This window comes from Equus przewalskii, chromosome 13 (assembly GCF_037783145.1).
Source record: "Equus przewalskii isolate Varuska chromosome 13, EquPr2, whole genome shotgun sequence".
In the NCBI taxonomy this organism is placed as follows: domain Eukaryota; kingdom Metazoa; phylum Chordata; class Mammalia; order Perissodactyla; family Equidae; genus Equus; species Equus przewalskii.
In genome coordinates, this window is record NC_091843.1 from 10,457,052 (window position 1) to 10,484,944 (window position 27,893).

General features: G+C 37.4%; 1 protein-coding gene and 1 long non-coding RNA gene across 9 annotated transcripts; one reads left to right on the forward strand and one right to left on the reverse strand.

Annotated features, from left to right (window-relative positions):
* SPDL1 (spindle apparatus coiled-coil protein 1) lies at positions 1-24,571 on the reverse strand. 8 transcript variants are annotated; one of them, XM_070569055.1, is made up of 12 exons: positions 24,381-24,571; positions 19,569-19,750; positions 16,344-16,520; positions 13,627-13,821; positions 12,887-13,036; positions 12,692-12,790; positions 12,504-12,614; positions 10,713-10,853; positions 6,224-6,327; positions 5,454-5,641; positions 3,174-3,516; positions 1-929 (listed from the first exon to the last, which is right to left on the reverse strand). In XM_070569055.1, exons 2-12 carry the CDS (start codon positions 19,725-19,727, stop codon positions 782-784), a joined length of 1,815 nt encoding a protein of 604 aa, XP_070425156.1. In that variant the 5' UTR covers positions 19,728-19,750; positions 24,381-24,571; the 3' UTR covers positions 1-781. The 8 variants fall into 8 exon arrangements, with proteins under 8 accessions (XP_070425156.1, XP_008506326.2, XP_008506325.2 ...); XM_008508104.2 differs by lacking the exon at positions 24,381-24,571 and adding an exon at positions 24,076-24,246; XM_008508103.2 differs by lacking the exon at positions 24,381-24,571 and adding an exon at positions 24,064-24,246.
* LOC139075046 (uncharacterized) lies at positions 24,315-27,893 on the forward strand. The gene is made up of 2 exons (XR_011525073.1): positions 24,315-24,753; positions 26,717-27,893. It is a non-coding gene; the product is annotated as an uncharacterized lncRNA (long non-coding RNA).

Here is a 27,893-nt window from a genome sequence, read left to right on the forward strand (position 1 = left end):
TTGAAAGGAAAAAAAGTCTTTATTTGGAAAGTTTAGAATTAAAAATATATATTATGCGTGTATATATAGTTATATAGCTATTATATATAAAATATATATACACAAAAATTTTATTTACCAGAGAATCAAGAATCCCTAAAGTTTCCTTTTTGTTTCCTTTATTCCCTTTGATAATATCCTATTATCTATAGAGAGTAAGAAAATAGAAAGAGGATAAATTATTGCAGTTTTATTTTAACTTCCAAAATTACTTTTTTCATATGCTTGAGACAAAATTTAAATCATGTATATGAGTACAAAGATGAACATTGGTCCTTTAAACACTGACAAAAGCCAGTTACAATATATATTTTTAAACCAAGTTTTCTATTTTTACAACATAGTGAAAAACTATGTTCATAAAAAAGTACACAGGAAAATAAAATAATGATTTCAGTGTTCCCTTTTCAAAGATATGGCTCTGAAGGTATGTGTTAATATCATTTAAAAAATCCATATAAAAGGCAACAAATAGATTTATAATAACACTTTCCTTCAGTTAACAGTTAATCCATTGTGATTTATAGAAGTTCCATGAAGGGTCATCACTTAAGGAACTCTCCTGGTTACAATTACAACCAAATTTTGAACATTTGGTCAAAGAAGCAGGAAAATGCCAAGTCCTGCCACAATGAATAGAAATAAGTAACCTACAAGGTAGTATACTATAGATGAAGACAATCTTAACTAAGGTCCAAATGGTTTGGTCAAATGGTTCCTTACTCTCATTAAAGAAAAGTCTTTACTGCTGAGGACACTGGGTCTCTGGAGTTGATTTGGAGGACACATATAGAATTGGGTGTGATTTCTTACAAGTTTCCTTTTCCAATTTGCTTGCAGTTTCTTTCCCTTCTTTAACTTCTGTTTGACTCCTTGATTCAGCAGCTAACCTACAGGCATTAAAGCATCCACTCTGAATTCAAATGTGGTTATGAAAAATTAAAGAAGAAACAACACTCTAGCATAATGGGCCTCTAATGAGACATGGTGATTTTTCTTTATGTGTATGACGAAAAAAATTATAGTTGACTTCAACACCGTTAAGAAAACTAAGTCACTGCCTCTCTAAAAGAATCTTTTTATACCAATAGACAAATTTTTGAATGTCTAAAGAAATATCTTTAAGGTTGATACAAGGTCATGATGAAGCCTACATTAAAGAATCAAAATATAATGATAAATACACCTAATAAAAAAATGTAAATGCTAGAGGACTATTTTAATGTTAACATGACATACAAAAGACAAACACAACATAAAAATAACAGGGAATCCTGAGCTGCATGAAAAGATGTCTATTTATCTCAAAAAAGGAAAAAAAACCTCAAATTGAGTTTCAAATAGCAGAATAATAATTTTAGAAAAACCAACAGTGGAGAGATATTTTAAAAGGTCTATGTTTTATAGCAAGAGCATAAATTAAATTTATAAAGCATGCATAGTGAAGTTCCCAATAAAGCCCATATTTATTGTTACAATATTTTCATAGGATTGTGTGTCTAAGTTAATCATGCAGAGAGCAAAAGGTTGGAAACATCTTAAGTTAGCAGATGGACTCACACAGACACACAAAAACAAATGTTTTGTGGTATTTTATTTGGTTTGTTTAACTAACAAGACAAAAAATTCCAACATGCTACTTAATTTGAGTCAAATAAGTAGCTACATACATTTGCTTAAGTAATTTTTATCAAGCAAAAAAAGGCAGAAAAAGAAGTGAAGACAACACAGATAGCAAGGTTTGCACTGATTAATTCTGGAAATCCACCTCCAGAAATATACAATCGTCAAGCGCACTTATACAATGAATCACATATATACAAGCATAACCTGTTAAATTCATTTCAAAATACTTAGAACCATGTGTGTGCATCACCTATCATTCATTTAAAGTTACTTTTTCCTTGAGAAGATCAAGCTTTTATTTTATGTGACTTATAGGTTATAATGTTATCATATAAAAATTCAAGGAATGGAGTAATAAATTACTCCTCTCATTAATAATAACAGCAGCTAACATTGTTGAAGTGCCTTCATTGTTGAGTACTACATTTAGTAGCACTGAAGACTTAAAGAGAAATCAGATAAAACATAAAAGAAAGCCCTTTTACTAAGATGGGCTATGTCTTACTATTTCAGCTCAAACGCACACTTAGTAAAATGTCTCATTCTGTACTCCTCCATCTAAGGGTGATGAAGCCCTAGCAGCACCTTCAAGATCTCCTTTCACAGAAGACAATACAAGTATTTTCACATCAATATGCTTAATTTTTTAAATGTCTAAAGATATTTATTTTAAATGCATCTATCATTCCATTGAATAAAGACATCCTTTAGCTTTTATCATCTTTTTTTACCTTCTCCATTTTCCTCATTCACTTTTTTCCCCACTCTTGGTCCTGCTGTACACACCCAGAACCTCTTATTCCACGTTAGCCTCAGCCCCTGTTACCTACCTTTCCCTTCTACTCACTTTCTCTTACTTTCTGACCTATTATTTTAACTTTTTTTAAAAGATAAGACCCTTAAAACATTGATTCCTACAGACATAAATGTCTAAAACTTCCTCTTTTAGTCACAAACTCAAATACGCAGAAACTAGAGGCCTTGAAGTTTTGGTGTAAAATGACAATAAATTACCTTCGATATTTTAAAATGTCAAAATAGGTATCAAAGCCCATTCTTGAAGACTTAGGAGGAACAATTTTAAAAGTCATAACAAATTTCACCTAACAGTTTTCTAGAAGCTGAAATTTCTTAGACTACTAGAAAGCCCTTTTAGGAGGCAAGTTAATTTGTCTTTCATGGCCACTCTTGAACCAGGAAAAAAATAACAGTACATTTATTCAAACCAAAACATTCAGGGATGTACTAGACTGTGATACTTCTGTTTCATGAAACAGAAAAGTATAACTTTTAAAAATAATTCCCTTATTCAGGAGTCCTTTCCCCTTGCAATCATTTTAGTCTTTCTTAAAGTTTTAGAAAAGTTGAAGGTAGGCAGATGAAATTGGGGAATTACACTGCATGCAATACTAAGAAAATAGATAAAGAAACAGATAGCACAGTTCATGCAGCGAAAGAGAAGAGATGGAGAGGTCTGCTGGTTGCCTTGAAGAAAAGAGGACACTGACCTGGGAGAGTTAGGGGTGTTTCCACTTCTTTCACTTAAGGCTTCAGAGTCAGCTGGAACTCCTATAAGTTTCACACATTTCTTTGCCTTTGTTGGCTGAATATCCATGGGCAGATTTTTGTGAGGAGAGAGAATGACTCCTGGTCTGTTTTCAGAATCTATCTTTTCTAACTGCAAGTTGTTATCTTCTAAGTTATTTGGACAGGAGTGTGACTCCTCTTTCTGAGGTGATAATCTATAAACTTCTTCCCCAATGGCACTGTTGGCACATACATCGTTAGGGGTCGTAATATCCACAGGAAGTACCTCACGCCTCTTTTTGAGTACAGGCACTTCAATTTTCTCTGAGAATAAAAACCATTAAACACATATCCAGTCAATAAATCAAAGACACAATATAAAGAGGTAGAACTAGTTACAGATTCTTTTTCCCATTCTTTTAAAACCCACTCATCTCCTTATTGAAACATATTGTTTCTTTTATCCTTTTTCATGGACTCCATTAACTATATCTTTTAAAGGTTCTCTGGCTATAAGTTTTTCCTTGGGAACTCAATATATTTGGCTCTATGAATGAACACAAATGTTCTCTTCTGGTATTATGACAAAAGCTGCACAGGGCTTTATAAGATCTCAGCATAGAGATGAGGGATGAGGTGGCAAAGAGTCAAGAAATCCAGGTACAAATCTTAGTACTAGCACATTGTAGCTCAGTGACCTTGGGGAGTGCTTAACCTCTCTGAGCTTTCTTTTCTTTATCTGTAAAATGAGGATTAAAAGTACCCACTTCACTCGATATTGTGTGTTTTACAGGTTAAATGAAAAGAACAGATAAAGTTCTCTGAATATGGTGATTTGTGCCTAACAGCTTGTAAAATATACTTAAAATCTGAATACTTCCACCATGGATACCTCCCCAGTTCAAACCATATTATGTCTCACTGCTGACTACTGCAATAGTCTTCTACCCCATTGCCTAACATTATATCATTTCATCTCCTATGCAGGTCCATATACACAGTTACTGAATTAATTGCTCTAATACCTTTTCCCTATCCCCATACCTATGTGTGTCCTTCATTTTAATAATCAAAATGTTAGTGAAGTTGGAGAAACCACGGTTGGACAGGGGGTTGGTGGTCCAACTCTACACTGTTGTTTTTAAATCATTATTTTCCGTTTCTCTTGCACTGCTCCTTTGAAAACCACATAATCTAGATTCACTAAACTTCCTCTTGTCTCTTTGCTGTGTTCAATTCAGCAGACCTTTAAAATTCATAATGGATGATTCTTAATCAGGAAACCCTATGAGAATCAGGGAAGAGAAAAAGACTGAGAGAAGGAGAAGCCTTTTTAAACTATAAAAAAATCCTTATTATTGCGGACAACCTCCCTGCCATCATTGAGAATCACTTTGGATTCACTGAGGCAATAATGAAGAGTCTTAGGCATGTGAACAGTGAAAATCTATAACCTAAAACACATAATGATACTTTTTTTTGGTCTAAGAATGATCACATTCTTAGACTTTTTTACCTTCGGCCTTTTACTTGTTAAGTTACGTACAGTAAAATCACTCTCTTTAGTGAACAGGAGGCAGAGCCTGTATGGTTAAGCTACTTTCTATCTCAGTGATTAGACTTGCTAGTTGTCCTCTCATATCTGTCCTACTATTATTCCTTAATAATACAATCCTCAAGATTTAGTTGGGAACATGGCCCCTGAGAATCAAGGCTGTATTCCTCAGCTTTTCTTAAAGGCAGGTGAGGCCACATGATTAAATTCTGCTCAAGGAGATGTATGGTGACGAACAGCACAAATGAAGCCTAGATCCTGACACTTTGACCAATCCTGAAATGCCTCCTCCAGACTTTTATTAGGGACCAATAAATACCTATCTCATTTAAGTCTCCATTATTTTAGGTTTTCTATAAACAATTTAATTAATATAGCTCCCAAACATGAGTTGCCTCAACAAGAGTGAACTCTTTAGTATTACATAAGATGCTGCAACCTGAAATGTAAAAGCATCAAACATCAAGGTTCAGATACTATACAGACATGCAAAAAGAATACCTATTATATTCATGCACACCCAGTACCCAGTTCTCTTTGAATTGTCCTATATATTCTGTAGCAGTAAATTTCTTTTATTAAATATAAATATATAATGACAGATTAGTTTGTAACAGGATTTGCATAAAGCTGTGATAAGAAAAAAATTTATAAGATTTCTCAGTTTCCCACAATTTGAAAGATAAAACATATGAAACATACACACCTTCAGGTTCATACTTCAGTTTTAACTCATCTAGTCTAGCTCTTAGTTTCATATTTTCACTTTGGGAAAGCTGGAGGCATCTTTCATTTGCGAAAAGTTTGCGCTCAATATCCAGAGCCCGTTGGCTCTCAAATAAGGCTTTCATTCGCTGTATAGACAATTCCCCTTTAGTGCTTTCATTTTCTTTGCTATATTAATGAAAAAGGAGAACCAAAGAATATTAAAATAACGTATAATATAAATGTAGTTGTTAGTGCAAATCTTTTATTATATATTTGAACTCTTAGTTTAATATATATTTCCTTGGGGTTTCTAGTAACAAACAGTAAAAAAAATAAGCTTTAACAATAGCACTTTCAAATAAAAAAAATCTCGTGCATTCTTCAAAGGAAATAGACTAAGGGGGAGACTATTCTTCCCACATTTATGCATGTGTAAATAAATTCCCTTAAGTTTTACACTATGTGATACTTATTCTTGAAAAATTTAGATTATAACAACATTTTCTACATTAAAGTTCTTTTCACTTACCAATATAAAAAGCTAAATACAAAGAAATAAAAACAACTATTCATTGAAAGTATTTTTTCTTCAATAATCAACACTATTTATATCTTGAATACATTTCATTTGCTACACAAAGATATTTTTGTTGCCTTTCTTTCCCGGAATTTTCCTCTGGTAATTTTAAAACAAAAAATTACAGTCACTAATACTACTTATAAAACAAGTCAAAAGAGTCTGCATCTTTCTATCCACCCAACACTTACTTTAAGTTGTCAAGCTTTATCTGAAGTAAATCTGTGTAATAGGTGTTATCTTCTAGAGCACCAGAGTTGGCTGAAGACTTAGATTCCATACTTTCATATAAACTCTAAAGAAAACAACAATTGTTATTTCTTAAAATAAGTAACAAATTGGTTAGCATATGTTTATCATTAATAATATCAGCTATCACTTAATGTTTATCATATGGCAGGCACTGTGCTTAGTACTATCCACTTAACTCCTTTACCTTCTGAAGTAGGTGCAAGAATGAGCATTCCTCTCTTACAGACGAAGGAACTGGCTCAAGATGCCACAAGCAAGTAAACTGAGAAGAGAGAATGTGAGCCCAGATCTGTCTCCAAAGCTTCTGCTCCTAACTACACCTGTATCCTCTGGTTTCCCTCTCCTGGCTTTTAAAATGGAAGAAATAAATACTCACTGGGTTTAATCTGGACTTTGTGACAAAGTCATAAATTAGAAAAATATGAGAGTGGAGATCCCTAAAGTTAATTGTACAGAATCTGTGTACAATTTCTCTGGGGGGGGGGGAATGTAAATCTGTTCAAAAACTTGTAAACAATTTCAGAGACTGCAGCTTAAAACCCAGATCTAAAGCCATAATTTTCAAAGTATAGCACTGAACCCACTGGTGGGCCACATGCCTGACGATGCACTACAAATTTAATCAAAATTGCAGTCCTTTCAACAGTTATTATAAGGGAAAGAAATAAAGTTACATAAACAAAATTTTATGGCACACTAATGGGTAAAACTCAGAATGCCTAAGAGGTTATTAACATTTACAAAAATTTGTCATTTATAAATTTTAATCAGTTCTTTTGTTAGTGAGAAGATAACTGTGCTCCCTAAGTTAATTCAGAAATTTAATATAATCCTAATAAAAATACCAACAAGCTTTTCTTGGAGCTAGACAAGATGTTCATAGAGAAAATCAAACATGCAGTAGCCAGGAAAACACTGAGAAAGAAAAGCTATGGTGGGGGACGAGCCCTACCAGACAAAAAATACTATACAACTTCTATAATTAATACAGTGTGGTACTGACATGCAGATAAGTAGACTCATGGAATAGAATGGAAAATCCAAAAACAGACTCAAGCACGCATGTCAGTTTGAAACATGATAAAGGTGGCATCTTAAATCACTGGAGCCAAGATTGACTTTTTAATAAATGATGCTGGGACAACCAGCTAATTATTTGAAAAAGATAAAAGCAGATTCATATTTCACACCATACAAAAGAATAAACTTCAACAGAGCTCAGTCTCTAAATGCGAAAAGTGAAACCATACAAGTACTAGTAGAAAACACGGTTTAATTCCTCTATACACACACACACACACATACAAATACACATTTAAAATGTTCAACCTCATTCATTACTAGATAAATACAAATTAAAACTATACTGAGATACCATTTCTCATCTGTCAGACTTGCAAACATTTAAAAAGACAACACATTCCATTGGTGAGGCTATGGAGAAATAAGTACTCTGATATATCGCTAGTGGGAATGTAAATTGGTACAAGCCATATGGAGGAGTTTGGGAATATCTAACAAAACTACGTACACATTTACTTTTGACCCCACAACTGTACTGTAGGAATTATCCCTGATGATACATCTACAATAATAAGAAAATGCATACATAAGCAAAATGTGCTTTGCAGCACTGCATGCAATTGCAAAATACTGGAAATAACCTAAATACCTGGACACAGGAGAGTGGGTGAGAATTTGTACAATGGAATTCTTTGTTGCTGTAAATAAGAATTAGGAAGATCTCTATAAACTTGAGTTGAAGTGATTTCCAGGATACAGTTAAATGAAAAAAGGACAGTGTAAAAGACTATCTGTGTTATGCTACACTTTGTCTTAAAAAAAGAGGAAGTAAAGCATACATAGAGTCGCTCATTTTTGCAAAAAGAAACACAGCATGAGTAAACCAGAAACAAATATAATCGGCTACCTACAAGGGGAGGAGGTGTGGCAACAGGGTAATAGGGATGGGGAAGAGGGATACTTCTCTGAGTACATCTTTTTTATAGTTCCGACTTTTAGAACCATGTTAATATTTCACATACTGAAAAAAATAAATAAATTCAAGAAGGATGGATGGAGGGCAACAAAATGAAGTAGAAACAAAAATAAACAAATCTAACTATATTTCAGATCAATAACATACTCATACCCCAGGGAGGAGGGGGAAGAAAAATCCCAAACAACCCAAGTAACTTTTAAACACAGTATTTTGACTATGTATACCCTCAGGCTAAAAACAAAAAGAACTGCAAACAAATCCTGAACTCTCGTGAGTAGGATAATTCCAAAACTATATGCATTCCAAGGTTGAGTAAATAAGCAAATATATTGAGGACAATAAGTGCCGGGTTTTTCACTGTTGGAAAACAGGGTAGGCAATGAACCCTGTGGTACTCGATTCAAACTGGAGTTATCAGTACGAAATCAAGGTTTTGTTGTTTGTGTGTATGTATATATGTACATACATATACTCATACATACCTAAATATACACACAAAACATTGATAAACACACACACAACACATATATAAATACACTAAATATATGCCCACAGATTCCTAGTTCTGTGTGCTGAGAGGGTCTAGAAGTGATGACACTCCGGTAGCAATAAGTCCATCTCATACTCGACCTTGGTTTCTAAACACCATTCTCCGCTGAAAAGAACCAGTGCTCATGGAGAAATGTTGATTCCAGGGCGGGGGCAGGTGAGCTAGGAATACCTTCTTGTGCCAGAGTAAGAAAGTGCTCCTACTGGCCTAATCTGGGACAATTTATCAGAGTAAATAAAGAAAAGTAGTGGACTATAATCCATAGGATAAAATAAGAATTCATGAGGCTAAACTGATATAAGTAAATGAATGAGGGAGGAGAAAGCTTCTTCTTTCCCATACATTTACTACTATTGTAACTAATAAATGTAGAAGGAATAGTGGAATTACCATTTGGCAATCATCATAGTAATATCTGTTTCAGACAAGAATCATCAATGGATGTTCAAGTATAAGGAGAAACATACATTTATTTGCTCTAAGTATCTCCTCATAAGAAATTTATTCAATACAGAGCAAAAAATCACAACTTTACAGTAAAGAAACCTGGCAGGCATAACCTTAACTAAGCAATCAGGGTTAATATCACACTAATGGTACAAGTAGACACCACGTGCCACCTGATGTGATGCAGTGAGAAGGGTCCAGTAGTACTCATGTAGCATTCCTGTCAAACGAATACAGCCTGAACCTAATCATGTCACACAAACCCAAATTGAGGGACAATCTACAAATTGGTTGTACTCTTCAAAAATGTCAAGGTCATGAAAGATAAAGCAAGACTGAGGAACTATGCCAGATTAAGGCAGACTAAAGAGACTTGACAATTAAACACAGTATGTGATCGTGGATTGGACCCCAAAAGGAAAGCATTTGGGGTATTTTCATTTTGCTACAAAGGACACTGGTAATTAGTAAACGTAAAAGGCAACTTAGCTAACCCTATGTACCAACGTTAATTTCCTGATTTTGACCATTGTACTATATAAGTAAGAGAATGAACTTCAATAACATTAGGTACAATTTAAGACTAAAGCGCTATCTGGTTTGCAACTTATTCTCAAATGTTTAAGGAAAAAATATATACAGATGGAGAGAGAGACATACAGAAGATAATAAAGCAAATGTCGTAAAACTGACAATTGGAGAATTTGGCTGAAGGGTATATAAGAATAATTTTACAACTCTTCTGGGAGTCTTGAATTTATTTCAAAATTTTTCTAAAAAGTAGTTTATTAAAGACGTGTATGAATTCCAGTTGGTACACAATGTTGGACAATGGGACAAAGCTCCTACTGTGCATCCAATAAAAAATGGAAGCAGACAGCACTGAAAAATAATCAACTACTGATAACACACAAAAGGAGGAACAAATCTTATAGACATAATGTTGAGTGGAATAGAGAAACAGAGGAGTATACACCAAATTATTCCATTTACATGAAGTTCAAAAGTATTTGTACATGTAACGCTGATAAAAAATTAGAAGGTGGTAGTACTCACTTAAAAAGGACATGGCAGAGCTTTTTTGGAGGGTTGGAAATATTCTATATCATGAGCTAAGTGGTAATTACAAGGGAATATATGTATGTTAAAACTCATTGAGTTGTACACTAAAGATAAGGGCACTTTGAGTTATAACTTACATACGAAAACAACAAATATGGGGAGGTTAGTTTAGTTTGGATCTACTAGAAGAAACAACAGTCAAAAACACTGAAAAAAAAAGAAACTAGAAGAAAAAATTAATTTAAATATTAACCAATCTCAACTGAAACTACAAATTAATTACATAAGTTAAAAAATCTATTCAAGTTAAAAGTATTAAAATATTCAAACCAAAATTTGGCTGTTTTTTTAAAGATGTTACACATACCTTAAATTTCTCCAGATTTCTAATTTCACCTAAGAGATGCTTAATTTCACCATTCTTCTGCTCCAACATAGCAAGCAACCGTTCCTGCTGCTCAAATTCAGTTTGAGATCCTTTCATTTGTAGCAATGTGGCAATTTGTAACTAGAAAAAAAAATCACCCCCCCATAAATTTAAGTAGAGGAGAGGAAGATTCTGATAACCATATCTTTTGGTACAATTTACACTTTTTATGAATTTGAACTCATTTTGGAAACTAATTAGCTGTTTCTAATGATTAATAATTTAAAAATATATCAATAAGTTTAGTTATAGACATAACTCTTGAGTACTTGTTTTAACTACTTATGAGTAATATCTGAAGTCCGTAACAATTATTTGTACTTCTGTGAAACATAATTGCATAGCAATCGGAAAGAAGTCAACTAAAATCTAAACCTAACATTCTTTTCCTCCTTCAGAAATTTCTGGAGTTCTAAAAAGTGTCAATTAGTTTAAACATACTTTTAAGTAAAGCAAGCAATGATACGAGATTGCAGGTATGGTTACAAGGAAGAGAGAAAGACGACTTTTAACATTTTTAAGGATCTACTTTTTGTTCTTGCTTGACACTAGAGGCTAGACACATGTAGCCTAAGAAGATTCGGAATACTACTGATGTCTAAAGCCAGTTTGGGATATTATGGGAACACTGGGAGACATGGTAGTAGCCCAACAAACACTGAAAGAAAACAAAGAACAAATGTGAGAAAAGTTACAAAGAAACTCCCAGCAGGGGAGAGCCTCAGTAAACCAGGCAGCACAGTTGAACCCTAGACATAAAAGGCACAGCTATTGTTTATTAAGTCAGCACTTGCTTACTTGCCAGGCACCACGTAAGCATTTTTACTATGCTTTCATTTAACTCCAAGACAATTCTAAGAGGCAGGTTCTAATATCTCTACTTTACAGATGAGGTGACTGATGGTCTGAAAAATTAAAGAACTTGTCCAGGGTCACAAGGCTATCAAGTGACAGAACGAGGATTCAATCCTAAATTCACCTAACTCCAAAGTTTAATTACTGACCTTTCCTATTTTTTTTGGTAAATCTTATCATGTTGAATAAACAGCAGGAAGACTTTCAGTCACCACCTTAGGAGAATTAGGCACAAGAGATCAGGGATGAGAATTCTAAGGGATGGTACAATACTGAACTCTTTCTATCTTCCACATGTTTTTCTGTTGCCATCTGTTTGACTAAAATGATGACCAACAAACCCTTTATGAATTAAATTTTTAATTAAAAGGGCCTATAGGCTTGACTTGAGGAACTGTAAGGGAAGGAAATTCAAATTTCACTCTATAAAAGGGCTTTGTGGGAGAACTGAAGAATGGTGAGAGAGCAAGTTTTAATGGAAGTAGGAACTGTAGGGCTGTGCTCAGAAAGACACCAGGCCGACAGCAGGAAATGAAAACTTTTTTATTAATTTTTTTCCCCACTCCACAAAGAAAGATTTATACCTTTCAGGCAAGGCTAGTGAGTAACTATTAAAAAAAAAAAAAATCAATCAATCAATCAATGCTAAATACACTACTACTAAATCTTTACTACAGGATTAATTTTTTTAAATAAAATATAAATGGATCTTTAGCTCAACTTAAAAATACTGATTTTTTTCTAAAATCATGCTTTTCTAGAAATAACTAAATAAGTATACTCCTTGAAGAAAAAGATGCTTTCTTTGATATATCCATACATGTAATGGTGATATAAAATAGGTTTAATAAATCTTTGATGGTAATAATTCAATACCTTCATTCTTTGCATCTGTTCTCTATTAAATGCGTTTTGCTTCTTTAGTGACTGATACTTGACTTTCATACTGATAAACTGACGTTCCATTGCTGCCCTTCGATCTTCCACCTAGAAAATATTAATCTGTTTCATTATTCTTCTATTAAGTGAAACGTCAATTTAATCAATGGAATATTTGTAAGTACCTCTGCAAACAAAGAGTTGCCTTTACTATTGGGGTCCAAGGCTTGCTGGAGTGCCTGGTCTAACTGCACCTGAAGTTCTTGATTTGCTACACGAGCTTTCTAAATTCAAAAGAAAACAGTTTAGCTAATAGAGATTAGATTAGCAAGAAAACTTATTACAAATTGGAAAAGATGATGTCACTATGACCATAATACCTCTAAAGCATTATAGTAAGAAACTGCTTCTTTCTCTCGCTCCTCTTTTTCTTCTTTAAGCCGGTCTACCTGGCGCATTAAATTAGTACTAAGAAGTTCTAGTTGTTCTTGTCTGTACTGTAGTTCATTCACTTCTTCTTTGAGGGTGGTCTATTCAACAGGAATTAAAAAAGACGAAATCTTCTTGAATAATCCTTCATTTAGTAGCTGCTCAGTTTATCTATCATCAGTGGTGCACACCCAAAACTAAAGTGAAAGAACTAGTCGAAGGTTGTAAGGTGCATAACAAATAAAAATTACTAAATTTTTTAGCAGAGAATCAAATAAAAGGCTCTGGAGACTTTCTTTCCTATGAATTTAAGCCTTCACTTTTTAATTAACCTTAGCCTTCAATGAAAAAAACTGCACTCGTATGCACATCAACTTCTATGGACCAACATTTATAAGGGGCTTTTATGACACAAACTAGGATCAGAGAAAATGTCTCTAAATTTTTCCAGAGGTTTCATTAATCTAAAGGTAAATTCTGCCTTAAGTAATCACGTAATCTAAAGCTTTATTATGCATGAAGTAATCTACCTGAAGACTCTGTAAAACATTTTTTAATTAGTTAAATCAAAATTAGGCCAAAGAATATTTCAGCCTTAAAATTAGCTCATAAGGATTATTACAAAACTATGTAAAAAATATGCAAGAAAAAAAAGAAAGAAAACTGAAAACACACATGCCATAAAAATTACCTTCATACTTTCCATTTCAGTCAATTCAATTTGAAGAGCCAGCATGTCTGAAGACATGCTTTCGTGTACACGTTCAGACATAATCCGCATTTCCTCTGATTTAGAAGAGAGGAGTTCCTTCTGATGATCAACTTTATGCTTCAGCTGCTTTTCACTAAGCCTAGCTTCATCTAATTCTGCTTTCAGTTTTTCTAACTAAAGTAAAAAAAGAAAATAATTCACATTCTTATAAATCAAAAGGTAACTGAAGGTCATCAGAATATACAGTTGTAGCACAAATTGTCCTGGTATCTACAGGATAACTTTTAGGAAAACAGTCAAGTGGAACAAAACTATTTTAAAATGTCGCATAGTTCCAAATCTTGGAAAATTAGAATATATAGCTTAAAGGGAACAAACTTACAGCAGAAGGAGAAAGCTTTAGGGTGAGGCCTAAGTTTAACTTGTCTCAGTGTTGTCATTCCTCATATGTAAAACTGGTAAATGAGCGCACCTACCATCACTGAGTCATTGTTAGGCTCTCAATTGAGATCAGAGGGGTAAAACATTCAGCATCATGTCTAGCATTCACTACATGGTTTCTGTTATCAATAAAAAGCTTTCACTTGATATCCAGGGTTATGATTATCATCTATATTGAATTATCTTCAATAAGGTCTCAGCATTCTTAGAATATATCCTGATATTTGTTTTCTATTTTAAAAATAAGAGCCTCTTAGATTGATTTGTTTTCCCTTTTCTATTTTCATGATATAAAATAAAAATTTCAGCTGAATAATCTATGTCAAAATGTGGCCATCTATCCAAAAAACATCACTGATTGAAGCAAACTTACTGCGTGAGGAGACTATTAGGGTTTCCTATTTGGCCAAGGCCAGGCATCTTTTGATAATGACATGCCTTGTTTTATAAACATACAAAGAATCCATACAAGTTATCAAAGTAGGTCTAGATTCCTGACCACTTGGGCTACTGTGTAAAGAATGAATGTTATGAAGAGCAATGATGGAAGCAGGCTATCTGGATAGAAGGCTACAGTAGTGGTCCAAGAGAGAGATGATATGATCTGGACTAGAATGGTAGTAGTGTAGATGGATGTTCTGTAGGTCAAGTTCTTAAAACTTGTTGATGGAGTAAATGTGAGAAATAAGTGAAAGAAAGATAGCAAATAAACCTCCAAATTTTGGGCACAAGTAGTTTGAGGACATCACTAAGACTGAAAATATTTTTTGACTGATTCAGTCTTTGCTCCACCAAAAAGCCATCTCTATAATTGGCCTTGCCTCAGTCTCTGAATATTTCCTACATTACTCTTTAGTGTTTAGGTAATGAAAGCTACAGCTAAAATCAAAATAACATCCGGGAAAAAGAAAAGGATGCGTTATTATCAGTCATTGGTGTCTCAACTCAGATTAGGTTCAGATAAGCTGGATTATTATTTGCCAGAGGTATGCAAGATGATTCTAAGTATTACACAAAAGCATATTTTGATAGTTATGTTTGTTTTACTGCATATTAGGAAAAAATATAACCAGCTCAAATATGTAATTTCACTATATCACTACTTGAGATGAGAAATGAGAAAATATTTAAAAGTCAATTTAATGAGAAATTAAGTAACAATAAGTGGTACAGAGATATGCAAAAATCTTAAACGATGCTACACCTAACAATGAAAATGGGAACACACACTTCTGAGAAAACAGGACAAAAGTGAGGCAAGTTTTGATAGGGAGGGTTCTGGAAAGTATGGACTCTATACAGAGGAGCCACGACAAAAGTTCTGGATTCCTTATGAGTAACCTGAAGGAACTGGGTAGATGGGGGTGCCAAAAGGGAAGGGACAATCACTGAATAATCATTTATTTTGTATTTATGCTTGAAATGGAGACAGTATAACATGTCATTAGACTAAGTATAGTGACATGGGCTTTGGAATCAGACAGCCTTACTTCAACTCTTGACTATAATTTCTAGCTCTTTAATTTCATCCAGCTTACTCTATCTATTTAAACATTGGTTTTCTCATCTGTTATATGGAGATAATTAATGGTATCTCCCTTTATGAAGTTTTTTTTTTTCCTGCTTTATCTCCTCAAAGCCCCCTGTACATAGTTGTATATCTTAGTTGCAGGTCCTTCTAGTTGTGGGATGTGGGACGCCGCCTCAACGTGGCCTGACAAGCGGTGCCATGTCTGCGCCCAGGATCCGAACCCTGGGCCGCCGCAGCGGAGCACGTGAACTTAACCACTCAGCCACAGAGCCGGCCCCTATGAAGTTGTTTTAAGAATTGGATCATATGTATTAGTTTATCTTCAATAAACAAACTATAAAGTATCAATTCTAATGTGCATTAATTAACAAGAAACTGTTGGTTTCTTTTGTGGAATTACAAAGTGTACCACTAGTTGCAGTCAAAGCTAGGAGACTAGTCTTTCTCAAAGGGGACTGCCACACTATATGCTATAAGCAAGGAGGTCATGCTGGTCACTGAACTAAAACTCCATAACAAACGTCCAGTTACTAAAATGAAATAATTGTATTGAATTAGCAGAATGTTATTTATACAAGTCCTTTGGGTAAACTCTCGTTTCTCAGTGTTCCCACTCCCAACAGTAAGATGATGGAGCCCTTGAGAAAATCTTCATCACCTAAAGGTCAGAGATTGCTGTATAAGCATGGAACATTTTTGTTCTGAAATACATAGATATCCAAACCTTATTTTTTAGTTCATTCATTTCCTGTTCATGGCTTCTGTTCAGTTGCTCTTCTAATTTCTCCAGGTGCATCTTTTGTTGTTGTTTAATAGCTTCACATTCAGAGCTCAAACTTTCTAGCATTCGACTCTTGAGCTCAACTTCTCTCTGAAGAGTATATTTTTCTTGCTCATAATTCTGAAAACAGTTTCAACAGTAATTCAATTACATAAAAATAAGTTACAGTCATCACGTATCAGCAGTTCTACCTTCAACTGTTTCACACATCTGCTGCTTTCTAAGTAACAACCACATGTTAAATCTGGAATAACTGTAGCTAATCAGTCTTAAAAAGCCCGAGGTGTATTCTGAGACTACATTCAAGTCCACGCCAGGGATATAGTATTTGCTTCTATGCCCTCTCAAGGAAGGAAAAAGTGCTACATGGCAATGCCAATGTGTTAAGTAATCTCTGCTAGGAAAAGAAAAAGAGAAAAGATTTAATAGCATTTAAGTCTTCCTAGTGAGAATTACTTGATTTGATAATGATATGCTCTATTTGTAGCTCAGAGCAAAATGAAGAAATAGTGGATGAGGTGTAAAGTGAAATACTGAATAAGCCCTTCTTTCAGAATGCAGTCATCTGAGAAATGTTCACAAATGACTACTCAAATGAATATAGTGCTGAGATAAAAGGAGTATTTAAGAAGGCTTTTGCTTACTGACAGGGAAGTTTAAAGATAAAAAGGGCATCAGTTCAAAGTTCTTCAATAAATTTTAAAAAATAAGATAAAATAGGGCCAGGAGTGGTAGCCTAGTGGTTAAGTTCAGCACACTCCACTTCAGCAGCCCAGTTGAGTTCCTGGGTGCAGACCTGCATCGCTCATCTGTCAGTGACCATGCTGTGGTGGCGGCTCACATACAAAAAGAGGAAGATTGGCAGTGGATGTTAGCTCAGGGAGAACCTTCCTCAGGAAAAAAATAAATAAATAAAATAAAATACAATTAGATTAAATAAAAGAAGGAAAAACAGGAAAAGGAATGCCATTATTTATTTTTACCTGCAATATTAAAAATTTTTTTTTAATTGAGTTCAAAATAGTTTACATCTATGTGAGATTTCAGTTGTACATTATTTCTTGTCTCTCACTACATAAGTGCTCCCCTTCACCCCCTGTGCCACCCCCAACCCCCTCCCCTGGTAACCACTGAGCTGTTTTCTTTGACCATGTGTATGTTTATATTCCACATGAGTGAAATCACCTGGTGTTTGTCTTTCTCAGTCTAGCTTATTTTGCTTAGCATCATACCCTCCAGGTCCATCCATTTTGCTGCAAATGGGATGAATCTGTCTTTTTTATGGCTGAGTAGTATTCCATTGTGTGTGTGTGTGTGTGTGTGTGTGTGTGTGTGTGTGTGTGTGTGTGTATATATATACATACACACCACATCTTCTTTATCCAATCATCAGTCGATGGGCACTTGGATTGTTTCCATGTCTTGGCTATTGTGAATAGTGCTGCTATGAACATAGGGGTGCATATGTTACTTTGGATTGTTGATTTCAACTTGTTTGGGTAGATACCCAGTAGTAGGATAGCTGGGTTGTATGGTAGTTCTATTTTTAGTTTTTTGAGAAATCACCATACTGTTTTCCACAGTGTTTGCACCAGTTTGCATTCCCACCAGCAGTGTACACAAGTTCTCTTTTCTCCACACCCTCTCCAACACATTATTTTTAGTCTTAGTGATTATTTGCTATATTTAAATTTTTTCTCAAAATTTAAATATATTTCTGAGCATTTACTAAATCAAACTGATTTATTCATTCTTTCAATAAATGCGTTCGAGACATTAGGGATACAGCAGTCTTCTGCCTCTCAGAGCTTTTACAATATACATATATTTTTTTGAGGAAGATTAGCCCTGAGCTAACATCTGCTGCCAATCCTCCTCTTTTTTGCTGAGGAAGTCTGGCCCTGAGCTAACATCCATTCCTATCTTCCTCTACTTTATATGTCAGATGCCTACCACAGTATGGCTTGCCAAGTGGTGCCATGTCAGCACCCGGTATCCGAATCAGTGAACCCTGGGCCGCCAAAGTGGAATGTGTGCACTTAACCGCTCTGCCACTGGGCCGGCCCCTCAGGGAGCTTTTATTTTGGAGGTAATTAGCACTGCAGAGAACTAAAAGAGTGAATGATGGCAACTTTACAAACATGGTAAGGGAAGCCGTTTCTGCTGAGGTGACATTTAAAAGAAACCTGAAGGTTGAGGACTCAATCCACGCCAGTGGGGGATGAACATCTCAGATGGAGGGAGCAGCTCGGTAAAGCCTATGAGGCAGGACTAGTATAGCTAAGAACAAGGGAAAGAAGTTTGAGATGAGGTCAAAAGGTTGGTAGGTGTCAGATCACATAGGGATCTGCAAACCCAAGTTCTAAATTTTGTTGTATACATAAACGGAGGCCATTGCATGTTTTTAGCAGGGTTGTGACTGCTCTTTTGTATATTCTTCAATGACAACTTGGCTGCTGTGTGAGGAACGGATGGTCTGAATGGCAATGAGAGAAATAGGCAACCTGGTTAGAAGGCTGCAGTAGTAGTCTAGGGAGAGATGATGGTGGTCGAACCAGAGTTGCAGTAGTATAGACGGATGTTTTGTAGGTCAAGTTCTTAGAGCTTACTAATGGATTAAATATGATAAATAAGGGAAAGATACTGAATTAAACTCCTAGATTTTTGGCTCAAGTAACTGGATGAATGCTACTATATTTACTAAATGAGATAAAGAAAACTGCAAGGGAATGTTTGGTTAGTGGGCAGGAAATCAATTATTCTTTCTATGTTAAGTTTGAGATGTCTATTAGTGCGCAATTGAATACAAAGTCTAGACTTTAAGGGGAAACTAAGAACTTGGCGTAGTGTCATGGGGCTTTTAGATGTCATCTAAAGCTATGAAACAACTGAGGTCACCTAGGAAGAGTGCAGATAAAACAAAACCTAAAATCCAATATGCAGTAAAGAGAGTGATGATAACTTGATTTTTCAAACTCAGAACACACTGGGTCAGAAAGAATTATTAGGACTTCATTTAGTTTATTCCCCTTTATTGGGGATGGGGGTTGGTGGGAACTAGACATAAAATCTTCAGAAAAGAATAAAAATATTAATGATAATTGCTAGACAACACAAATCTTCAATAGTTAACTATACCCTTGTAAACAGAGGAGTCTAGAGTCCTACCTCAGTCATGGTCATCATTTCATTACGACATTTATCCAATTGATTCTGCAATTCACTTTGGCTCTCCACTAGCTGTAAACCATACTGTGCAGCTTTTAGTCGCTCTTCTTCAACCTCTTTGAGTTTGCAGCGAAGATCTGCAATTACATCTGCCTCCATGATTTTTTCTTGTTTTTAGTCTACTGTAAATAGAGGAAATAAAAGTACTTAAGCTTAAACAAAAAAGTTCATACAATGATATCAATTAAATACATATATACATATATAGGGGCCAGCCCAGCGGCATAATAGATACGTTTGTGTGCTTTGCTTTGGCGGCCCAGTGTTTGCAGGTTTGGATCCCAGATGCAGACCCAGCATTGCTTGCCAAGCCATGCTGTGGCAGCACCCCACATAAAACTGAGGAAGACTGGCACAGATGTTAGCTCAGCAACAATCTTCCTCAAGCAAAAAGAGAAAGATTGGCAACAGATGTTAGCTCAAGTTCAGGGGCAATCTTCCTCACACACACACACAAAAAGATATATATATATACTCAATACTACCACCATATAAAAACATAATATTAAAGATCTTCCTGACTTTTAAATGTTCAAAATTGTATTCTTGTCCTAAGAGCAAGGTTTGACCATTCTGTTACCTGATTTGAGACCAAATCAAACAGAGCAAAAAAAGATGAATACATTTAATTTTGCTTCTAAGAAATGCAGTATCAGGAAATTGTTCAGTTGTTGTGTGCTCAGCTTCCTTAAATGGTAAGGTAGGGTGAGTCTCATAAATAGATCATTATTCAGGTAATCAAGGTAAGAAAAGAATGAAAGAAATCAAGAAACTTTATAGTAGCATGACTGCTACTTAACAAATAAAAAGACAGCTTTGAATAAGCTTCCTAAGGTAAAGCAAGGACTATCATGTCCACAATTTTTCATAAGTGTTAACTTCCTGAACACATTAAATTTGCCACATTAAATTTGCTTTATTGAAAACAGACTCACTAGCATTTTTCTAGTTATTTATGAGGGCATGCAAAACAGAAACCATATTCACAGTAATTAAAGAACATTGCTCTCATTATCGATTTTCAAGCAAGGACTTAAACATTATATATATAGAAACATTCCATTTTAACTTAACCTCACTCATCACCCTTTCCAGATGGGTCCCAAACTCTTAGGCCAGACTCAAACTCAGCTTCGCCTTCAAAGAGCAACAGGCCATTATTAAGATGTTCTCCATGTCTCCAATCAATGTACTCATTCATTAAACGAATAGTTTTTGAATGCCTTATGTGCTGGGCTCCATTTTAGGTACTTCAGATATATCAGAGGTCAAACTGACAAAAAAAAAAAAAAGCTCTCTTTTCATAAAACTTACCTTCCAGTGGGAGAAGACAAGCATTAACAGTGTAATATTAAGTGCGTTAGAAAGTAGAAATGAAAAAAATATATATAACAGGATAAGGGAGCCTGGAAGAGGGAGAGGTATGGCAACTAGGATGAAATTTAGTGTTGAGGGGTAGGCCCTCAGGAGACTTCAGGGTAAAGCTTTGCAGAGGATAAGAAAATTACCCAAGTACCTATTTAGGGAAAGAATGTTCCAGGCATGGGGTAGCATTAAGGTGGAAGGAAGCCCAATGAATGAACAAGACAGAGTTTAGGTCAGAAGAGATAATAGGGCAGAACAGACCGATCAAGCCATTGTAAAGACTTTGGCTTCTACTCTGGGTGAAATGGGGAGTCATTGCAAAGTCTGGAGTAGAGGTCTGACATTTAAAAGGATCATTTTGGCTGCTATGTTGAATAGATTGGAGGGGAACACGTTGGAAGCAGAAAAACAAGGTGAGATGAACACTCACATTAGGGTGCCTGCATAGGGGGTGGTGAGAAATGGTCAGATTCTGCATATATTCTGAAGGTAAAACCAACATGATTTTCTGACAAATGGAATGTGGGATGTGTGAGAAAGAGAGAAGTCAAAAATGCCTCCAAGGCTTTTGGCCTGAGCAACTAGTAGAATAGATTCCCCAACAGCTGAGGCACCAAAAACTGGTGAGTAAAGACTGTTTTGGAAAGAAAATCAGAGGACTAAGCTTTAGACAGGAAATATGTCAAGTAAGAAGTTGGCTATATGAGTAAGAAAGGGGTCTGGGCTGGAGATATAAATCTGGGAGTTATTAGCATAAATCCTTGAGACTTGCTATCACCAGAGTATGAGCATAATTAAAGAGAAAAGGACCAAGGATTGAGCCCTGTTAACAGATGGGAAAGAAGACAGCAAAATATACTCAGTCATGGCCAGTGAGGTAGGAGGAAAACCAAGAGCATGTGTTGTCCTGGAAGCCAATAAATAAAAGTGTTTATTCTACCCTAAGGAGGTAGAAGTAATCAATTGTGCCAAATGCTAAGTCTAATAAGGCGAGAATTGAGAATTGGCCATTGGATTTGAATTCATGGAGGTCACTGGTTACCCTAAGAGCAGTTTTGGAGGAGAGAAGGGGCAAAGGCCTGACTGGAACGGGTTGGAGAGAAAATGGTAGATTAGGAGACAGCAAGCACAATTTTGGTACAAAGGAGAACAGATAAATGGGGCAGTAGCTGGAGGGGAAGTAGGGCCAAGACTTTCTTTTTCTTAGATAAAAAATAATTAAAATTTAAACATTAAGAAAAAAATCAGAGCATGCTTGTACACCATGGGATAGATCCAAGAGAGGAAAAACTGATGATATAGAAGACATGGAGAATGGCCAGAGGGATGAATAAAGGGGTGAGGTCTAACGTACAGGAAGTGATTTTAGACACAACATGAACATTTCATCTAAAGTAAGAGAAAGAAAAGTACATGGGTGCAGACACCGGTAGGGTAGGTATGTAGGCAGATATAGTGGCGAGAATCTGCATAAGCGCCTTTCTAACTGCTTCAATTTATCATGGAATTAGGAAGCAAGGTCTTTCAGGATGAAAATGAAGGAGATACAGGGTTTTAGAAGAAAAAAAAGAAGGTATCCTATGTTATCCAGGGATGGCAGTTACTGCTCTAAAATGTAAGACCTTTCCAAAGCCTGTACATGATGGAGTCAGCCCCTAATTATTGCACCGTTAATAATTTATATTTATTGAGGATTTACCCTTTGCCAGGCAGAGTGCTTCAAATGCATTATCTCATTTAATTCTCTTGATGGGCCTAAGTACTATTGTCATCAATATTTACCAAAGAAAAAATGGAGTTAGCCTCAAGACTTCCCAGCCAGCAATGTGCAAGGAAGCCAAAATATTAGCTCTCATTCATTCCAAAGATCTGAACTATAAAGTGTGATAAATGCAAGAGGGAGAGATGTATAGCGCTATCTGAGCCTGTAACACGGGGAAGCTGCCCTAATCTGGGTAGTGGGGTGGGGGCGGGGTAGGGGGGATCACGGACAAGAAAGATTCCCGGAGGAAGTGACTTTTCAGCAGAGGTCTAACGGATGAGTAAGAGTTCACCTATCAACCTGCAGAGCGAGGGAGCCAGGGTTGAATAACATCTACAGCTAACGTGTGCCAGACATTGTGCTTGGTGCTTTGCAAACGGTTATTTTATTTAATCCTCTCAACAACCCCATAAAACAGAAGTCATCTCCCCCATCTTACACAGGTGCAAACTGAGGCACAGAAAGGATAAGGAACTTGCCCAAGGGTTACCAGCTAGGAAATGCAAAGTCAGACGGGGCCGGCTCTAGCTCCGAAGCCTGGCGCTCCTAACCCGCTCCTAGCTCGGCGTCTCAGACCCACAGCAGGCACCGAGCATCTAGGGAACAGGCAGCAGCGGGACCCAGGCTGCCCGAGTCCCCACCCGCCTACCTGCTCACCGGTCGCACGAACTCGGACAGTTCCTTCACGCCCTGTCCGTCCTCCCCAACCCCAGGACATTGACCTCTCCCTAACAGGGTTCTGAGACCATGAAACCAGCTACCGGGCGAACAGCAGTCGGGGAAGAGCCCGGCACGCAGCTGTCCAACAGAAACGTCACGCGAGCCACACAGGATTTTTAATATTCAAGGAGCCACATTAAAAAAAAAAAAGTGAACGGAGTTGCATTTTAATAACATTTTATTTAACCCAGTACATCCAAAATATTATCATTTCAACATTCAATCATTATAAAGAGAATTAACGAGACACACTACTCTTCTGAGAAGTCCTCGAAACCGGGTGCGTATTTTCCATGAAATGGGTCTCTCGCACGGACCGCCGCGTGTGGGCGGCGGCGACCGGACCGGACCCGACCACGCAGACCCGGTGTCCGCTCCTTCAGAGGCCGGCAGCCGAGCCGGCCCCACGGAACTGAGACCGGCTGGGAAGCCGTCCACCAGAGCCCCGGGTTCCGCAGGAGGAGCCGACCCGGCTCAGGCCTCGGCCGAGACGCAGGCCCCGGGTCCCTCAAGGCCCTGCTCTCTGCCCCGCGCCGCTCCCCGCCGCTCCTCTCCACAGGCACCCCCCTCCAGGCCCCTGGCCCCTACCTCTCTCCTCACCCCTCTCCCCTGCTGCTGCAGGGGGCGGCTCGCGGCGAGAGCTCGCGGCGCCCAGGCTGGTGGCGGCAACTCCAACGCACCACAGACAAACCGGCCAGGACGCTCAGCTAGCGCCCCGGGAAGCGCCAGGGCTTTTTGAATGCAGTTCCCGCGAGAATGCGCACTTCTCACGAGACGTTCCGCCCAAGCCGCTCGTAAAGGAAAAACCCGGAAGAACGTTCAGCAGAGTGCCCCGCCCCACTAGAACGACAGTGAGGGCGCACGTGGAGGGCAGTGGGCTGGGCGTGGGTGCCGAGGGGGCTCACCGTCTGGTCAACCTTACTCAGGGTTGGTTTCCCGGGTGTATTTTTTTTAAATGACAGTGTTTCTTGAGAGACAGTGTCCCTAGAAGGCGAGGCGGTGGGGAATTCCGAGGTGTGCCGGCCTCATACACCCTCCCAGCGGATTGGCCAGTGTGCGCTCTGAGGACCCCGCCCTCTGGTGCCTTTCTGGTGGTTCCACGAATCAGAATCAGTATGACAGTGCCTAACAGCATCATCGGCGAGAATCACAGTTACTTTTATGAGATAGAATGACAGTTATTATAATAACGTTAACACTCCAGCCTTCCCCATGTGCCGGGGAAATGCAAAATTTTACACGGATTGTCTCATTTAAGCCCGCACACAGCCTTATGAGGTAGGTATTATTACCTTCTCCTTTTCTGCAGAGGAGAACAAAGCCCCAAGAAGAAAAGAGTCTTGGCCAAGTGGTAGAACTAGAATTTGAACTAATGCAGTCTGCTGCTAAGAGTCCAAGCTCTTGCATGTATGTTTAAATAATGAATTTATGTTTTGTAAACCTGGTGCCTATTCATTATTCAAAAATTTACGCAATCGGAAATAATAATAGCCAACATTTAGTGAGCACTTCTGAGTCCTAGCAACTGTTGTATCGATCATGCTGTGCTTTTGAGCCCATCTTTTCTTGCCTACTTGAGGACTTGGCCGTAGCTCGTATCTTTTTCATCATCAGTTTTTTCTTCCCTTTTGGATCTTCCCTATCAGTAAACATGCTGTAATGACTTCCATCTCATAAAATAATACTAACCTCCTTTGATTCCAAGCAGCTACCTCCCCATTTATTTGCTTCCCTTGATAGCAAAATTCCTGGGGAAAAAAAGTTTAGACTCACTATCTCCATTTTCTACCTTTTATTCTAACTTGTTTCCCACTTCAGGTTTGGTCCCCGCCAGTCTGGTGAAATGGCTCTTCTCGACATCACCAGAGAGTTCTGTCTTGCAAAATCCATTATTTAGTCCTTACTTCTCTTGACATTTGATGGAATTAATTGCTCTCCTTGAGTCTCGGTTTGGGTCTTGGGATAACACACCCTCCTTGCTTTCCTCTTCTCAGTTTCTTTTGCAGCCTTCTGTTTCTGACTGAGCTAGGCCAGACCATAAAGAGTTGATCTGGGTTTGAACACTGGCAACAGTGATGCCTTCAAGTTGTTCACAGTATAGACTTGCAAATGTGTTTAAGGGCTGAATGAGCCAGATGCTCATTCATTTATCTTCACCCCGACGTTCTTGAATAAATGAAATTCCATTCTCTATTATGTAGCAAAGACTCCTCAGCTCAGGAGTCAGGAAGACACCATTCTAGCCTAGGCCAATCATGACCGGCTGAAATTAGGTAATCTAAAATGTATCTGAACTTCATTTTCTCCTTTGTTATATGAGAAGGTAGACCTATATTTCATTAATGTTTCTAATATTTTTTAAATATTTTAAACTATGAACTGAGTGGACACAATGTGCTAGGCATAGTGGAAGGAATTCAGAGATGTGGTAATCTCCACTCTTGTCTGGAAGATGCTCACAATATACTAAGGGATTAAATATATATATGTGTGTGTGTGTCTATATGTATATATAACTACAGGGCTACACTACAGTAAAGGAATTGTGTAAAGGGAGAGGTCAGTTTTCTCTGAGTATTCCCTTAAAGTTTCATAGTGCATGTAGCATTTGAGCAGGGCCTTCAAGGATAGCAGAGCTAAGAAGGAGGGCATTCAAGGGGAGGGCACAGCATTAGCAAAGCCACAGAAGCTACCCATATCATATTAAGATCATTCTTTAGGAACTGTCTGCATAGAGTACTGCCACTACCACCACTGGACACTAGATGTCACAAGTGAAATGAATTCTAGCTGGTCTCTGCTTGTTTGGGTAACTTGCTTAAGATTCACAGTTCCAGATGCAGATCTACACGCCCAGATGAGGTCCACATACCATGTGCTAAATGCTAAGGGTCAGGAGGAAAAAACCACATATGTGTCATTTTGAGCTTACAAGTTGAGAGAGAGGATTTTGCCTCCTCACAGAGAGTAGTGGATTCACCAAGCATATGAAGGGAATTTAGATATTGGAAGACAACACCACCACTCCTCCCTCAATACAATTCCTAATATTATAGCTGTTCACAACCAGAATAGACTGCTGGAGTAAGCTGACCATCATTCCTTCACTGTGACTGTTCTAGTGGGAATGAGAGGATTGGTTATCAGAAATGGTGTAGGAGGGAGTGTTGCTTTGTACTGAAATCTGTGTATATTTTGACATGAACTTATTGAATGATTAAGTTTGTTTTTGCTACCACAGATGAATAGTCTCTGTCCTCAAGGAACTTGGAATTTAGTGGAAGGAGCTTTTACCAAACGATAAACCTTTACTCAGAGTATGGCTTAGACTTTCTTTTTCCTTCATATTGTTAAGTAAAGCTCCAAGTTGGTCTTTTTGGGGTCAAACAAGAACAAGCCCAGGATTCTAAGACACAGAGTTTGCAAATAAGAACTGGATTCATTTACAAAGTCCATGATTCATAGAATGGGCCAGCAGATGAAGTTTTGGAAGTTACAGTCAAAGTCGTGGTCATTGAAACCTGGAGAATGGCTGAGATCAAGAAAAGAGGCTTAGAGAAAGAGGGGGCTGTGTGCAGGACTTTGGTGATGGTCCTAATTCACAGAACAAGAGGAGAATAAGCATCCAGCAAAACAAACAGCAGAGCCATCTGAGAAGAGATAAGGAAATTGCATTGTCGCAGCTCCCTCTGTGATGATTTGATATCAAAATGAAGAATTGTGCCAGGAGGCAGGTTGGACTGTTTAAGAGTAATAATGACAATGGCAGCCCACTCTGCAGTCTCTCCTGGCCCTGCTTTGTATAACATCAGCTTCAACTCTGCATGAGCCCTATTGCTATACTCCTTTTCCCCTTAAGTAGGTATGGTCCTCACTCACGGCAAAGGTGCACCATCCCAATATTGTGGACATTTATTGGCTAACTTCCCAGCATCAGTTCCCTCACCTTTTTTGTCCAAAAGCATTCTGATTATTCTTTGGGTAATTCATCTTTCCCTCCATTTTCAGCGATGTGGATTGTTTAAAATTGGTCCCACCCTTCAGCTCTAGGGTATCCCATCACTCTGGTTGTAGTCATTGGTTCAGAGATGTGCATGTGACTGAATCCAAGTCAGTGAAATAAAATGAGATATTCCCTGGGACTGCTGGAAAAATGGATTTTGCTAACCCCTTCTGGACTTGAATGTCACAGCCCAGAGCTACCAGCTGCCATCTTGGTTCCATGAAGTTTAAGTCTGTTTGAAATTGAATCAAAAGCAAAGCTGACAAATAGAGAGAAGAGAGTCCTGCTTATGCTGTTTGGGCCCTACATGAAGCTCCTCTTGAAGCTAGAGATATCCCTGAACTGTTTAGTTTTTGCTCAAATGGCTTCAATTTCAGTTTTCTGTTACTTTCAACATAAAGGGTTTTAAACAGTA

Bases quoted from the DNA above. Each gene is read 5' to 3' on its own strand.
- SPDL1 (XM_070569053.1), bottom strand. From the start codon at position 19,727: ATGGAGGCAGATGTAATTGCAGATCTTCGCTGCAAACTCAAAGAGGTT. The intron at 16,521-19,568 runs GTAGGACTCTAG...AACTGTTTTCAG, and splicing joins AAATGATGACCATGACTGAG to AATTATGAGCAAGAAAAATA. The intron at 12,615-12,691 runs GTACTTACAAAT...AATATTTTCTAG, and splicing joins GCAACTCTTTGTTTGCAGAG to GTGGAAGATCGAAGGGCAGC.